The 17,364-nt window shown below is 42.4% G+C and overlaps 1 protein-coding gene across 1 annotated transcript; it reads left to right on the forward strand.

The window, feature by feature from the left end:
- Positions 1 to 770: 770 nt before the first annotated feature.
- LOC142379975 (ataxin-1-like) lies at positions 771 to 16,667 on the forward strand. The gene is made up of 3 exons (XM_075465405.1): positions 771 to 1,161; positions 4,319 to 6,386; positions 9,389 to 16,667. The coding sequence occupies exons 2-3, from the start codon at positions 4,587 to 4,589 to the stop codon at positions 10,082 to 10,084; spliced, it is 2,496 nt and encodes an 831-aa protein (XP_075321520.1). The 5' UTR covers positions 771 to 1,161; positions 4,319 to 4,586; the 3' UTR covers positions 10,085 to 16,667.
- The last annotated feature ends 697 nt before the right edge of the window (positions 16,668 to 17,364 follow it).

Below are 17,364 nucleotides of genomic sequence, written 5' to 3' on the forward strand. Positions count from 1 at the left end.
GCTAGGCTTGCAGTAGCTTAATGTGGCTTCTTGTGTTCTCTATGTTTTGTCAGGAAGATGGGATGCCTGCAAGTCTGACCTGCAGAGGTGCAAATAGCTGGCCAGCATGGTGGTGAGATGCCTGTCTGCAGCCTCTCTGCTGTGAGCTTTACAAGATAAGCAAGGAGGAGACCTTTTGGGTGATGAGGGCCCCAGTGGCAAGTGACTGGGTGGGAGGTGTTTATCAGTGCTGCCTGTCTGCACTGAGGGAAATATCTTTGAGGAAGAGATTGTGGAAGCCTTGAGAGACCTGTGACGGTTTACATTGGATCACTCTGCTGCTGAAAAGAGTCTGAGAATGTAAGCGTATGTATGGTAACTCACAGTGCAGATTAGAGTTTTCTCTTAGGGAAAATGCATGTGAAAATGGATGAAGAATGGAGCCGTGCAATCACACTGAGCAATTTAATCTTCTACTGGTTTGTGCACTTGCATACAGTGTTTACGCAAGTTCATGCCAGTACGAATGGTTCACATTCATGCAGTACGTCTGTCTGAGCAAACCTTTTCTGAATCTCCAGTTCTCACTCTCCCTCCTCACCCTCCGTCTGTTGCACCCTCCCTCCTCCCCCCTCCTCCCTTTCTGTGTGAGCGTAGTCTGGGCGCTGAGCCAAGTAGAGTGTGTTTTTTTGAATGAATACCTGATGCGGCTGATGAGGCTGGCTGGGGGAGGAGCTGTGTCAGTGGAGTACTGAGAGAGAGAAAGAAACAGGGGGAGGGAGGGTGGGAGGTGGAGAGGGAAAGGAAGGGAGGCAGAAACACACACAGAGAGCAGGAGACAGAGAAGCAACCAGGCAGAGAGGGAGCTGGCGGACTGGTGGCCTTGCATAACACACATTGGAGCAGCCTTGTGCGCAGATCTTGGTGTGATCTCCAGCAGTGGGGAACTTCCTTTACCGTCGGCCAGTTGCAGGGACAGCACAGCCTCCAAAGCAGAATTCACAGAGAAGGGAGGCAGAGCTGGAGCAGCCACAGCATAAGCTCCACAAGAGGAGAGTGACACAAAGGAGAGATTCAGGAAGAGGAGTCCCAGGAAACACGTCTGCAACACACAGACACACACACTGACAGGAAGGAAGAATCCTTGGACATGCTCTGCAAGCAGTGGTCGTGGAGAGACTGGTGAGCTATTCTTAGTACTTTAACCATAGGAGGGGAGGGTGTATGGGGGAGGGGGTGTCTCTTTTCTTCCTGATTTGTGGCATAGTAGTAATTCTGTCCTGCTACTACACTCATGCGCTCTCACTGTTAAGCCCCTTGAGACTGGAGTCACATCATATGTCCCCTGATCTGTCCAGAGTCCCAGTTGCAGTATTCAACAGCACTGACCCAGTTTGTTTGTGCTCGTGAGAGGGCACGCGTGTATGCACGTCTCTGCTTGTTATGTGGTGTGATCAGAGTGTGTCAAGCAGTGATGCAGAACTCTGGAGTCATTGTGAAGACAAACAGCCTGAACCTCACTGCCTGTTCTTACTGTCTGCTGCCACACGGTTGGTCCGCCTCTTAAAGGCACAGACACCCCTGTTGCACAGAAAAGGGGACGGAAAAATGGCTCTTATGAATATTAGAAAAAAAAACATTGTATCGATGTGCTCTCTGGTGGTGAAAGCAGATTTGTTTGTAAGGCGGTTGAAGTGACGTCCTATTTATATGTAGTGAATCACACATGTACATATTGTCCTCAACAGTACCTCCCCCTCTGTTTCATGCCAGAGCTCAGATTGATAATGATGTTTTTGTTTTCTATATATAGCCATTTGCTGTGCAGGGTATTCACTGAGTATCTATGACTGGTCTAGCAGGTGAACAATGATGTGTAGCTGGCTTGACAACAGGTTTATCACCCTGGGGCCATGAAATTAGCTTCTTTTGGGTAAATATCTTGCAAAGAGCAATGTCTGTATACTGTCACTGAATAACATCTTGCTGCATAATCCTGCTGCAGAGAAATGTTATTGCTATGAAGCCATGGATCAATACAAGGAATAAATAGTGGGTCTGGAAGCATGAGAGAAGACTCAGGGTTTTGGGAGAGGAAGAGGTGGTGGGGGATTGGAGGAGCTGGCAACTGCAGCATAAGGATATGTAACCCTGCTGGGGGGGCCCCTCACCTGGAGACAGCAGAGGGGAGGCTAAGTCAAATCATCTCGTCTACACTGTGACAGCGGAGACATACCACTGCTCAAGCCTGTGTAGCTGTGCAGCTTTTTGTGTATGGCTATGGAGAAGGGATCTCACATAAGGCTCACTCCATCACTCTATCTGAGCTGAAAAGCATCAGCGTGATGAGCTGAACAGAGCACATTCTGTCCTTCTTCGCTATGTTATTATCCCTCCATACAGCTCTTAGAGGTGCCAGTCCTGAGTCCGGGGACTAGCACGGGTTCTCCTGTTGTGGGGCTCACTGTGACAGTCATGTCTTGAAACCTCGCCTTTGTTCTCCCTGGTATCACATAAGCCTTACATTTGTTGGTGCCACTGCTCTAATTATAGGCTGACACTGGGAAATCTAGAGAGGCTTTTGGATGCTGAGTTGTGCGTACGCATCCAGGAGAGGAGAGACGGCATCCTGCTTTATGTGTAGCCTGCTCAAACTAATGGTGTGTTTTTCCCACAGCAAAATCAGTACACGCTGGCTTTGTCCTCTAGTGCTGCTTTAAATGATGGGAGGTCCTTGTGCTTTAGATGTGATGTCATTACAGTGTTGACACGGTGTTGCTGAGGTGGGGTTGTTGCCACAGAGTGATGCTGCACAGTGTAGCTCAGACTGTAGCGGCGGCTGTGTTGCTGATCGGGGATCTCTCAGTGAGGCGGGGGCAATGGCGCTCTGATGCTGCAGGCGCTGCTCAATGTGGGTCAGGAGAAGCAGCACTCTATCTTCTCTCTTTTGCCTATGTTCTGTCCTTCCTCCCCATTCCTAATCATACTTCCTCTTTCTCTTGCTCCCCTCTCCCTTTCTAAATAGTTCTGCATTGCCTTTCCCCCCTCTCCTCCCCTACATTGTATTCTCTCTGTCGCTGTTTCTCTCTGTCTCTGTTGCTGTCCTTCTTTGTTACATCTAGTGGATCTACCGTGCTGTAAATCGAGCAGAGGTTCTCACTGCTTTTGAAAGCAGTGACCTTGTCAAAACCGGTGTTAGAGGAGGTCTAAATAGAAAATGACCAAGGTCGCCTTGTATACCCCTCCTCCGTCTTTATGTAATGTGTCTGTGGTTACCTGCTGTGTTGAACCCCTGGTGTAAATACACTTTAGTGTTGTCAAATACTACTGTGCAGCCCCTCTAAATTGAATGTTTGAGAAGAAAAATTAATGGAGGGGAGTCATACAGTTGTGTGTCATACAGTGCAAATGAACAAATGTGCATTCAGAGTCCTGTGCATTGACCAAGAGATAAGGGACAAACAGCCACTCTGAGAGAGAAACCAGCTCACAAGAAGCAAAAATTGATGATAATTCTGTTACAATTGATTAATACACTGAACCTTTTTTTCCCTTGTGTGTGTGTGTGTGTGTGTGTGTGTGTGTGTGTGTGTGTGTGTGTGTGTGTGTGTGTGTGCATGGCATAGTGTTAGTATGCATGGAAAATCAATACATGTATTTATATGTTCTGAATGTTTCAGTAACTCCATTCTAAACTGATACTTTATATGCTGCTGTTGTTTATTTAAATAAACTTATCTTAATCTTATCAAGTTTGAGTTGATTCCAATTTCCCCTAAAGTCCTAATTTCTTTAGTTGTGTTAAGAGCTTATTTCGCCCCTCATTTAACACTTCCTTATTACTCTTGCCAAACCAAACCAAACACTCATTCATTGTTTGTTGCCCATGCCGTCGTACCTTGTACTCTCAAACACAATTCAAATATGCTGAACCTGAATGACATTGTTAAAGTATCTTGAAGCACTTCGGTGACAAACCCCCCCACTATAATGCACACATGAGCCCTGCACAAGCAAGCACTACAGTATAAAAAAACTCTTGGTTGACTAAAACATAAATGAATCTTTGTCTTGCCACCTAGTGGCTAAAAAAAGAACAACATCCTAAAAACATAATTAGTCATTTTAAAAATGGAGGTATTTTGCTGTTTTGCATTTGAACATCTGCCAGAACATTTTGAGAGGATAGGTCATAAACACAGGCTGTTCTTACTGGGGTAGTTCTGTGGTGGAATTAAACTGATGAGATTTTACTACATTTCAAGTCAAGTTTATTCACATAACTCTAAAGTTTTAATGTCACATTACATGACTAATTTGAGCTGTTTTCTGCCTTCAGATTCCTGTCAACATTGTGGAAGAGGCGGATTGGTCAGAGATGATTCCTCATGAAGTTTATGGAGCTCATTTTGTGAGCTGGAGTAACTTCATCTTCTCTTTAAGAGCTGGATCTGTCCATCAGTGAAAACAGAAAAAGAGTCAGCGCCACTGAGAGCACAGAGAGACTGTTCCCTGTGCATAACCAGTGAGTGGAGGTTATTGCATGAGAAAGTTGCCTTGGAGGAACATAGAAGTATTTGAGGAAACATTAAGACCACAATTGCACAATGAAATCCAATCAGGAGCGAAGTAATGGATGCCTGCCTCCTAAGAAGCGTGAAATCCTGGCTCTGGAGAAGAGGCCAGTAGTAGTAGCTACAGCAACACCTCCCGCTGTGGTGGCTACTGATAGTCCCCATACTGAAAACTTAGCATGGCTAGCAAGTGTTGCAAGTGAACGCTGCAAGTCCAGAGAAGCAGAGAGCCCTAGATATGATATCCCCTCCACTTCATCCTCTTCTCCTTCTACACCAATCCCTTCCCCAGCCCTATCTGCAGTTCCCTTGGCCTCTCTGCCTGCATTGTACCAAACTGCCCTTCCCCATCAAGCAGGGACTATCCAGCTAGCTCAGCTAGGACCCAATGTGCAATTCATCAGCTCTGGGCCCTATGCCGGATACATATCCTCTCATATCATCTCAACTAATAATAGTTCTGCTCCTAACAGTTCTGCCATAGTAGGACAGCGTCCTCAGCTAGATGGTTACACCACTGCCCTTGTCTCCCCCAACACCAAAGGGGAGCAGCAGTTTCAGATTGGCCTCTCCCCCACAGAGCTGGCTCCTGTGTCGCTTCCCAGCTCTCCTCAACTCGCCAGTCAGTACATCCATCTGGACAGTAGAACACCTCTGACTGTCAGCAGAAATGCCGTGACATCACCCACAGCTCACCTTCAGCTCCACCCTCATACAGCTGTCCTTCCACAGACACTCACACTTGCTCCATCTCAGTTTGTGGTTCAGTATGCAGATGGTTCAGCTGGAAAGAAACCAGAGGGGCATGCCAAGGGTGTGCTGAATGGGGAATTGGAGGTTGCCAAACAGGCAAAAGCCTCAAGTCATCCAGGAAACCATCAGCAGCTCCAGGGCTATGAGGCCAGACATATCCTCCTACCTGCTGACTATGGCCAAAACCACACAGGGCTCCAGACCTCCTACGTGCTTGTGGCCCAGCCCCACCACGGGGCTGAGCATGAACCTGGCTCAAATAAGATCTCTTTAATCCAAACTGAGAAAGGAAGCATCTGCTTGGGGAAACCAGTGTCCAGAGCCCCCTCGTTCACTTCGCTTTCTTCCTCAGAGATGATGAAGTCTGTTGCTGCTCAGACTGTCATCCAGACCACCCTACCCCCTGAAGAGCTGCCAGCCAGCCTTTACTCCTCCACACAGCCACCCATCATTGGCTATATCACCAGTGCAAACCAGCATGCTGTCAGCTACCATGCAGCACTGCCCCAGCACCTGGTCATCCCAAGTGGACAGTCCCTGCTCATCCCAGTCAGCAGTGCCAACAACGGCACAGAAATGGAGGTTAGTCGTACTGTCAGTGCCCTGACGGCCACCACAACTCCCCAGATATCCACCGCCATGCCACATGCCTATCTGGCCACAGCCCTGTCCAAGTGCGAGGCACTTGGGCCAGATGGAAACCAACCACCTCCTGCAGTGGCACAGGCTCCAGCATTGCCAGTACTGCCCTCAAACCCTGTCCCCGCTGTGGTGGCGACGCCATCCCCTGCTCCCACTCCCGTGTCTACTCCAGCCCCCACTTCCATCCAAGCCTCCCCCTCAGTTCCTTCTTCCTCTTCCCCTGTGGCACTTCCTCCATTCTTCATGCGAGGCTCGATTATCCAGCTGGCTGATGGGGAGCTAAAGCGTGTGGAGGACCTCAAGACAGAGGACTTCATTCAGAGTGCTGAGATAAGCAGTGAGCTGAAAATTGACTCCAGCACCGTGGAGCGCATTGACAGTGGGCAAAGTCCTAATGCTGTAGTCATACAGTTTTCTGTGGGAGAACTTAAAGCCCAGGTAAGTTCATTTCTGATGACTCTTCCTTGTGATTCTTATTTTTTCATTTTTAAAGTCGTTATGAGCACAATTTGACAATTCAAGTCTTTGGCGCCCCCCAGTGATGATATAGAAAAAACTCTTCTCTGGCAGACGGCGTCAAAAAAATAAATCCCCAGCAGAAATCTATGTTCTATCCAAAAGGTGATAAAACTGAGGAGGAAAATTTCTTCATAAAAAAAAAAAAAATCATAGAGAATGAGAACTCTTCTCTGCTTCATTTAATTTTTTCAACTGCAGTTACAACTGCCAATATTCATGTACATGTTATATCTGAGCTTGTGGACTGCAACACAGTCTGAAACAGAACTCACAAATAAAACGATATTAATGTGATTAAAAAAAGAAGGTAATCCAATATGAAGTGTCTTGGTGTTTGTGTGCTCCAGCAGCAGAAATGGTGAACCTGAACCGGGTATCTCTGTGCTCACGTATGCCGTGTAGGACTACAGATAAATCCTAATAAAGCTGCTCTCATTCACATAGCTTTATGTTTCTACTGTCAGAGGGTGAAACAAGTTTCAAATTGTGACTGAAAAGTGGTCCACAAAGACTACATGTCAAACCATGGTCACTATCACTTGAGTTTCTGATCCAATAAAACCCAGATTTAACTGACAAAATCACCATCCAAATGTCAACTCATGCTGAGTGATTTTGGCTTTATTTTCAAGGGCCATTATTTCCCTGAGAGAAAGTTAGAAGGAACAAAATATCTCGAGGGTTTTACCCACACACTCCACAGCCTCCAAACACACAATAGGAACGACGCTGCGCATGTGCAAGAAGCTCACAGGAACTGCTGCTTTCTTTTCAAGGAGCAGAGTAAAGGATCGATGTTGCTTTTGAAAGTTAGTTCTGGGTATGTTTGTCCGAAAAGTAGCTAAATTTGTTGCTATTTGAAAAAAAAAAGCCGCTGTGGGGGTCTGAAAAGTAGCTTAATCAAGAGTGAGATTCGTGGTACGACGATTCGTGGCATGACACTGTGTAAAAAGTGTCTTGAGTTTTGAGAGTCTTGTCTTCCTTAAGTGAGATATTTCTCAGACATCCTTTCAGAATAACTTAGAAGAAGGTTTTTATTTTAACGTTTGACACCAGTCACTTCCCCTTTTTGCTTGGTTTTGCTAAATTCCTGGATGAATCATGACTATGTTTATTCTCATACATCTGAGCTGAGATAACCACATGCTGCTGACTGACATATCGAGACAACAATAAATAAAGGTCTGCTGTAAGGTATTTATTAGTTTCTGACTTTGGGAAAACAGACATTTTTCCTTAGAAAGGATTTATTTGAGCTCCTTATCCAGACCACAATGGTTAACATATTCTTTTTTTATAACTAATTAAGCATTTCCTGACCTCCATTTACTAAATCTTCCGACTCAAATTTGGAAAGCCTCTGACCTAAAATGCCATATTCACCATGTCATATTTACAATGTTTCCTATTATTTACCAGCTAAAATATACAGTACATCTTTGTAAATTTAAAGTATGGTGAAGTGGTGAAGTGAAAATGCAAAAAAAAAAGGCAATAGAACTTAAAATAAAACAAGAAATGACAGTGATTTTTTTTTAAAAGTGTGTTTCTTATCGTTATGAGTTTTTTAGATTTACTCTCTAATCTAATTTGTTGTGCTATGAATAATTGGAAAGTTCATGGTTCAAATCCCTGCATGCATGGGTTCTCCCCATGTACTCCGGCTTCCTCCCACCACCTAAAAACATGCATGTTAGGTTAATTGGTGATTCTAAATTGACCATAGGAGTGAGTGTGAGTGTGTGTGGTTGTTTGTCTCTGTGTGGCCCTGTGCGGGACTGGCAACCCATCATGGGGATACCCCGCCTCTCGTCCAATGGCTGCTGGGATAGGATCCAGGCCCCTTCGCAACCCTGAATCGGATTACGCGGGTATAGAAAATGGATGGACGGATGAATAATTGGAGCTGTGTGTAACAGTCATGCGTAGCGATGGCTGCTCAGGCGTTGTTGGAGGACCTTGCTAATATGATTTTAAGAATTAACTGCATATTTAGAGATCATCCTGATTTTCACGCACGCGATGATAGATGGCTCATGTGCCTTTTCAGGCTTTCAGCGGCAGTTCTTGAACTCTGTAAGGGGGGGACTCAGTCCACTGCAACCCAAATGCTGACTGTGCGAGCTGATAAGCCCTTTTTGTCTCTCATTTGAAATCCAACCATTTCTTCTCTTTTCTTTTTTTTTCAACCTCAGCCAGGGTTTGTTGACCTGAACTTTCAGAACGTATTGCTTTTGTTAATTTCTCAGTATTTCTTTTCCTCTCCCTGTTTGGAACTTCAGGATTAGGAACTGCTTCATTACGTGTCCAAGTTTCACTAATGGTAATATTGTGCTTCTTTGATGCTGTTGCTTTCACAACTAAATTATTAGCAAGATATTCGGGGAGTGTTTATACTCATTCATGGCTAAAGATGGGAATGTAAATCAAGGTCTTGCATGCGCTTATACAATTTCATAATGATTGGGGTTCATTAAAGAGAGCCATACCTACGAATGGCTTCATAACTCTTGGGAATAGAATATATATTCCCATTTCTGCCTTTGTGCGCACACAGTTTTAGTCATGAAACTACAGAATGTTATGCATTCAGCCCAAGGTGCTATTTGTAACGGTGATGATTGCTCACTTCTAACCACATGCCCTTGTAAAAACACATGACAGTCTAAACAAACTGCGAGAGCCCAAAAACTCAAAACTATTATTCAGATGTTTAAATGACATTTTTTAAACCTGCGCTCTGAATCTTTTGTTCTACAGACAAAAACCAGCAGAAAAATACGCTGTATGTTGCAATCTCATACAAATTCTACAAATAATGACTTTGAATATGAGTTCCTCTTTTAATAAGTTGTCAGTTTTCTGGATGTGTTTTTTGCAGAAAGCTAACTCTTGTCTCCTGTGCATGTGCTCCTATCCAGGTTTGTGTGGAGGTGCTGGTGGAATATCCCTTCTTTGTCTTCGGTCAGGGCTGGTCGTCCTGCTGCCCTGACCGGACCACGCAGCTGTTCGAGTTGTCCTGCGCCAAGCTGTGTGTGGGCGATGTGTGTGTGTCACTGACCCTCCGCAGCTTAAGGAACGGTTCACTAACAGACAGTCAGGCTTTGGGGACCAAGCTGAAGACCGGTCACCTCTCTGACTCCTCTCATGATATGGATCCTAATCTGAGGAACTGTATAAGTCCCAACGCTATGGGCAACAACAGTGGTCTCCTGATGAAGGCTTCCAGCGGAGACAGGATGGAGAGACAGCAGGTTACTGGTCCAGGACGAGGGGGAGTGCTACCACCAGGACTGGGACCAGGTCCAGGACAGGCAGAGGGGATCTACAGAGCTGGACCAATGCTGCTAGTCCCAGGGACTGGAGAAGTAAGACAGGAATCAGTGAAAACAGACATGTCTGCCCATTCTAAACTACATTGTGTTGATCCAGAGAAACCTTCAGTTCGTAAGAGACGCTGGTCAGCTCCAGAGAGGGACCAGACTGAGAGAGCTGAGGAGGAGCCTCCCGTGACTCTGCCCAAACCCTCCTTCATCCCCCAGGAGGTCAAAATTAGCATAGAGGGCCACTCTAGCGCTGGGAGTGAAAGATGCTTGAACAAAAGAGTGAACTGTTAAGAGAACTTTAAAAGACCTGTGGATTGCTTTCAGTTTAGCTTCCCTCTTTTCACGCTATCCTGACTACTGTAATATAGACTCAGTTTACGCAGTATTTACATGTTTCTTTTCTTTCGAACTAGTCTGTGATGAAGTACAGCAGAGCACCTTCATAAGCGGTATCACACACAGGATCAGTGCAATCAATGCTAAAAGCAAAAATGAATGCAGTGTGAATGTTGAGTATGAATGGCAGTCAGACATCTAAAAGGCAGAGTGTTACATATCATAAGCTGGATCTCCTTCGACATGGGGCTTGAACCTACTGGATGCAGACCTGTTAACCTTTTTCTCTTATAACATGATTAAGCACAGACCCGATGTCAGTGTGCAGGATTTAGTTTGTTTCACAGTTTCTTTGTGGTGACACGAGCGTAGGGTCATGTGAAAGAGAGACATTTACTGTTTCAATGACAACAATCATGGCTGTGAGCTCTACCGTCTCGTGCATCTGTAAATGTTTTGAGTTGTGTATCTTTATCTTTTGTTTCATGCCATAATGAGTGAGTGAGCTGCTGCAGGTGGCCTTGTTCCTCGGTGTCGATGTGTGTTAAAGCGTGGGTGTTGGTCTGGGTGTGTGTTTCTTTTTGGCTGTCAAACAGAGCACAGGATATAAGATGTTTCTGATGCTAGTAGCTGTGAAACCAGCCGATGACATGCAAATCAACGGTGTGAAGGCGTGAATGTAAACCACTTGATACTGACTCATGAAGTCAAGCATGTGCTGTCTGCGACACACATGACAAGTACGCTGGGAATCTGATACTGAATCTGATGCAGTGTTTTTGCAATATGTGGGTGACAGCAGTTGTATGTAGGTGAATTTCTCCTCAGCTGTCTTTACCTTGATACCGTAATCTTTAGCCTCGTACTTTCTTTCAACGACTTAATGTGTCATTGTATATTTGTCTTTAGTTTTGGTTCCTGTATGAGACTTTTAGATCGATACAAATAATGAAAAATCAAGATATTTCTATCTAATACCACTGAGTAAGTTTTGGCAAATCCATATGAATTTAGCCCTACTGCTGCTATAGGAAAAACAGCTGGCTAACATGGCTATATTTTTGGACACCTAAAAAGACTGAAAGTACAAAATATTAAAGATTAACACAGTCTACGAAATGTAACCCATCTGAGTAGGAACCACAGACACTTTGCATGTGCATGGCAATCTGTCAATAACATGGACAACCCGATCTCATCACAGAACGTCAAATACTACGTTTGTCCACAGTGCAAAATGCTGCAGTGTCACAGTAAAGGATCAAAACGTGTATAATTACATTTTCATAACCCTATTCTCTAGGGTATGGATGGTTAGTGTCCTATGTCTCCATACATGTTACTGAGTGATGATGTCCAGTTTCCACACCTGGCTAGTGTTGACTTGGCTAATCCACCAATGTCTGTGACACCGAACGCTTTTCTGCAAGAGATCACTGCTCTAAGACTTGCGATTGCACTTTTCTACTTCCTCCTCACTCACAATTCCTTACTTTTCTAATGCACTCTCACCTGAGAATGATTAGAGTAAGGCATTTAAAGGCTACAGCTACATAAATTATTATAAATAATAGCTTTTTGGAATAAATTTATATTCTTTACTCATCACGATTCCCGTCATGTCACGTGAATGTTGCTGGACCGTATACATTTTTCACGGCTTGCAACATGAATTGAGATACTACTACATAAGTGGACAGTCGTACCTATAACATGTTTTCTGGTGAGAAAGGGCTGCCATTTTACTCTGAATGGGTACGTAATTTACAAAAGGAACATCATGCTTTATTGAAGAAAACTCTAAACTTTCAATTAAGACGGTAAAGTCACTAGGGAAAAGTTTGCTAATGTAACAAATCGTGAGAGAAGTACATGATCTGATGGAAGATTTAAAGAAATTTTTTTTTCCTGAATCTTTTCTTAACCTGAACAGTAATAATAAAGTCCAGGAAAGGTGTTAGAGGAAATTCACAAGAACAACCATGCTGTGATGAAAATCCAGCATGGTTGTTCATCTACGCTGTGATTTGTGGTGCGATCTCAACTGTTCCAAAGACGTATTATTAAAGGGGCATTTGATACGTGGTAAGAGCCCATGCTTTCTTACCACGTTGTCTCATGCAGGCTATGGAAATGTGAGCAATCTTTTGAAAGTCGGTAATTGGAAACCACGAAAAAATGGAAAAAAAAAAGGCAACAGAAGAGAAAAATAAAGTTGTCAGCAGTTGATAACACTTACCCTCTTGTCCTTAAATTTATCCACATGAATAAGAACTGGTGTGACAGTGTGAAAATGACTGAGCATCGCTTTAAATGTTCCATGCATCCTATGCTAAAGGAGACACTAAGCGTAAAGCTCCCCAGTACAGCTCCTATAGAGAATCTGTCTCGCTCTTATTTTGACGATTACTTGGATAATAAAGAGTAATTTCTCTCAGTTGGAAACCTTGCCAAGCATAAAAGACTGTTCGAACACACCCATGGACTTCACAACAGACTTTGTTTCAGGAAAATAAGTCAGTTTATCAGTTTACTGAAATAGAATTGCAGTGGGCTGATAACTAAGAGTTTGTCAGCATAAGATACCCTTCTTCTTGTAGTGACCTTGCTTTCTTTACAGAAACTTTGACTTTAGATATATACCATATATGGCACATTCAATGGAGCACATGGTTTATAGGCTTTTTACATTTGAACCTCAGTGATGATAAGCCTTTTAGGAGTTCATACCTGATATCTCAGAGTACTGCTGTTTTGGTCAAATCAGCAAACTCTTTATTTCTATTAGATTTGTGTAAATGTGATTTCTTTCTTAGAGAGAAGAAAGCTTCTATAGTTCATACTCAGGAACAATGTGTGTTTGTGTGTGTGAGTGTGCACAGACTGTGTATGCTGTGTGGTGTATGCGTGTCTGCGTGTCTGTGCGTGTCTAGGCTTGAGAAACTATGTGCATGTCCACAGCCACGTGTTTGTGTGTGTTATGAAAAGCAGCACTTTGATGGAGCATCCAGATGGAGTACAGAGGCAACGGTGTCCCTCTCCCTCAGCTGTTAGATATAATGAGAGTTACAGACTGTTTCTCAAAGCATCACGTCCTACAGGTTTATCATTAAGAGAACACATTATGGAATGTAAATGGACATTGGGTAGACTTTATTTTTTGATGATTTATAGAGCTACTATTCAAAGAAAGACGGAGATGCTGAGTTAACTAGTGTTGATGCAGCTAGTGTTGATCATGTACAGTAAATTGTATCTTAGAAAGTGTACAGTGTGTATTCTATCTTTTATGTAGCCTATGTACTATATGTGCCACAGCGCCTCCTTCTGCAATCATTCCATCAACTCACCGATACCAAGAAGTTCTGCCGTTGTTTGTCTCAGCTCTGGTATTGACCTAATGTTCATGAATGTGCCCTCACAGAATCTGGCCTCCTCAGCATTAATTTGACTTGTTAAAAAGCAGTATGTGTAAAAATGGACTGCAGTTTTATCCTTATAGCCATTAAACTCCGGAAAGGTGTTTATTGTAAACCCAGTAAAATGACTGTTCTGTTTGTTTGTGACTGCTCAGGCTAAACACTGCCCTTTGACTGTTCTCCTCCAAAGCTGTGTGGTCTTATATCCTCAACTGTTACAAAGTAGAGCTACTATTTGTCTCAATAGCCATTTTCTCACTCCTAACCTGGCCTGTGCTTGTATTTTCATAAAGCAAATTATTTTTCAAATACAGATTTGAAATGTCACCATGATACAGACAAATCGATTAAATGTGGAGATCATATTAAAAAATGGCTGGTGTCACAGACTTTATGAAGGAGTGAATGGCGCTTTGTGATTTGTGAACTACTAACATGGCCATAAGAAACCTTGATTTTGGTATTTAGACACGGGGATTTTTATGTTTTGGCCAGAAGTAACCATATTTAGACAGGATGAAGTTGAGCTAAGTTATCAACTAATGCCAGGACCAGCTAGCAAGCATGGCCAAGTAGATGCATGCAAAATTTACTTTAACTCTGATATTAATTGAGATAAAAGAAGAAAGACTATTAGTGTTTATCTAGGTCAAAAGACAAAAAAAAAAAAACTGCTTTCATGTTGCATTTCATACATTCAGCTTAAGACTAAAACGTTATAAAAACATCAGCACATGTCATACCTTCACTGAACCTAAAAGTGATTAAAATAAGTGAAGGTACAGGATGTGCGACTTTCAGAGAATAGATTTCCTACTCTATGTAAAAAATGATGACTACATAACTGTCGCGAAACAAAACCAATATGCATGCACCTTCAACTCACCAGTGAATGAATCTCCTGGCTGGGGAAGACTTATTAATCACCCCAATAGCCTGTGCATTTAGCAACAATCAGCACTTATGGTCATGTTTTTTCAGTGTGGCAAAACCATCCAAAAAAAGAAAAAAAGGCTACCATCTTCATATTATTTGCCAGACGATGAATTTGCCTTCCTGTTCTATTACGGCTGCATCACATCTGACATCACCACTTTGCTGGTTACAGGTAGAAACCAGAGGCAGATGAGCAACAGGAGCTACTTCAGTGGAGATAGATGGATATTATAGCTGAGATGACAAAGAGTCACAGAAGTTTGCAAGAGCGACAACAAACCATCAAGGCTTCCATGACTCATTGCATGGCACAGAACATAGCATTTCCGCCCAGTTCGATGTCCTGTTTCCATCACTGTCAACTGGAGTTGGAGTTGATAAATACCTGTGACTACAGCAGTGTCTTCTGACCTAGAAATACATGTCGCTACTAACCTCTCCCACAGAGGACGAAAGACAGAATTAGTGGCTTTTTTAGTCCAGTGTGAAAAGGTCTATAGACTCCCAGTCATGCCAGCCTCAAGTATGCTTTTCACAAGGTCCAATATCTACTTATTATAGAATCATTTTCCAAAGCGCCAATATCACGCTGGTTAGAGGGAGGGAGTTTTGCCACTTACATTGTAATAACTTGTGGAAAAGAAATTACCGACATAGTACTTTATAAAAGAAGATAAAACATTTTTTATGGGAGTCTGTTGATGCCACAAATGTTTTGGTGGCTGCACCATGCCCACCTTCGTTCCCTTTAAGGCACGTTTTCAGAGCAGTGGGCCACATCTATCTTTCACACAGTCTTTTGTTATTCTACATTTATCCTTTTGTTAATGAATCCCTACTCTACCTCGACTGTTCCAGCGCTAAGCTCATTCATTCCCATTGAAAACACAAATCTTAAAAATCGTAAAAAATGTAAATGTTTTTTACAAAGACAGAATAATTACCTCGAACAATCGTACACAATATATTTTACAAAACATTACTAATAAGGGATCTATTTTCAGCTGTGGATTGATACATTTGGTCCTCTAGTGGGTACCTATGGCACAGGAGTTTATGTGCCATAACCAAAATGATGGTCTGTATGTTTGCTATTTCTATGTTTCCAATCAGCCTCAGACAACAATTAAATTGAGGGGTACAACGAAATAAGGTCCATAAAGCTCCACATACAACATTTGTCAATAAATTCTTGTTGGTTTTAGTCTTCTTAGGGGATTTTTAATAAGAAAGAGAAATGTATTGCTAGCCTAATTCTTAAAAGCCTTGCAGACCCACGTGGTTATCCATGCCAGCTAAATCTCTCCTCAGCTGTGTGTGCTATGAATTGAACAGACTCAAATAAGAATGATAAAAACAAACATTTTCACACTCTGTGTGTTGTCACACTCTTGAGAAGAGCTCTAATTGGTAAAAACAAACAAACACTGAGAACACCTGAGAAGGTGGAGCACAGGTGGCAATGGAGTGTGGAGGCTTTAAGTTAAATGACTACATCACAATTTTATGAAGGTTAAGTATGACTAATTTTCCTTTTTCCGTTCACAAAGATGTTCAGTCTTGGCTCCTGAAAATGTAGAATTTTCACAGCCTTCTGTACTTTGTTGATTATGGCACGCAGGTCTCGCCTTGTGGTAATGTTTGGAATTGCACTTTGACATGTGGGTGTAAATGTATGGGGGTGTTAGTGTGACTAATACACAGAAGTAATGTACAGCATGTCTGAGAATAATTGTACGCTGTCTGTACAACATCTCAGCATTTTGTAAATAGACAAAGTCTTCCATTATAACGTTGGTTCGACTTTGATGCCAATGAAGAGGAGAGACATTGTTCCCCATGTACAGACCTTTAAAGCGATATTTAATTTAAGAAAACACGTCATCCTTTATTTGACAGACATACAAGACCTTGCTTCATCGAAAAGATGTTTTTCTTTTGCACCAGCTCAAAAATCCAGGAATATATGGGAGTCAAAGACTATAAAAAATCTTTTGTAATTTGAGTCTGTTTGGATAAATCTCTGGATTAAAAAAACAGTATGTCCTATGCGTATGGTATGTAGTAAATACCAATAATGTTCCTTTATTTTTGATGGTGTCGAGGTTTGCTAGTCAGAAACTGTTAAATCTTTACTTCAAATGTTTGCTTTTACATTGATCAAATATATTCAAAGAAATAAAGAGTCTAAAGAAAAATGCATCGTGTCTTTTTTCTTCAGACGTCCATCTTGTGATTTACTACAGCATATATTTTATGAATAGACTTTCATAAAAACACTGAGCAGACGCTGCTTGAAGGACCCAGCTGCAGAACCACAGCCAACCGTTTATGTTTTATATGGCTGCGCATTATGCCTCAGTTTATACTGAGAACATGCTCACTGGTCCTCACATCTTCTTGTTTCAAATCATCAGATCTTGCTTTATGAAGAATTGTAAATAAGTTAAGAATAATTCAAATTTGACAAATGGAACACACAGCAAATGCTGTCATCTATGCATTCAGGAAAACATCAAAATGTATCTAATATCAGTCCTATGTACAAAGGTTTACACACAGTTCACGGCCCGAGATGTGAACATAAATATGTACCGTTACATATATGGTAAAAGGAGTGCATTTATACATTGCTTTTCTAATCCTATTGATCACTTTATCAGTGCTTTAAAGTAAGCTACAAAGTACAGTTTTTCCTTCGTACACAACACTTTAATTCTACTTCTTCTTTAATTCTTTATCATTCTTTCTGATGATAAATCTAAGGCAATTTTAGGGTTCAGTAACTTGCCAAATAACACTTGAGAACATGGATGTGGGGCAGAATCAACAACCTTCTGATTGGAGTCCCTCAATCTCCTGAATTACAGATGTTACAGA

This window comes from Odontesthes bonariensis, chromosome 5 (genome assembly GCF_027942865.1).
Source record: "Odontesthes bonariensis isolate fOdoBon6 chromosome 5, fOdoBon6.hap1, whole genome shotgun sequence".
NCBI lineage: Eukaryota > Metazoa > Chordata > Actinopteri > Atheriniformes > Atherinopsidae > Odontesthes > Odontesthes bonariensis.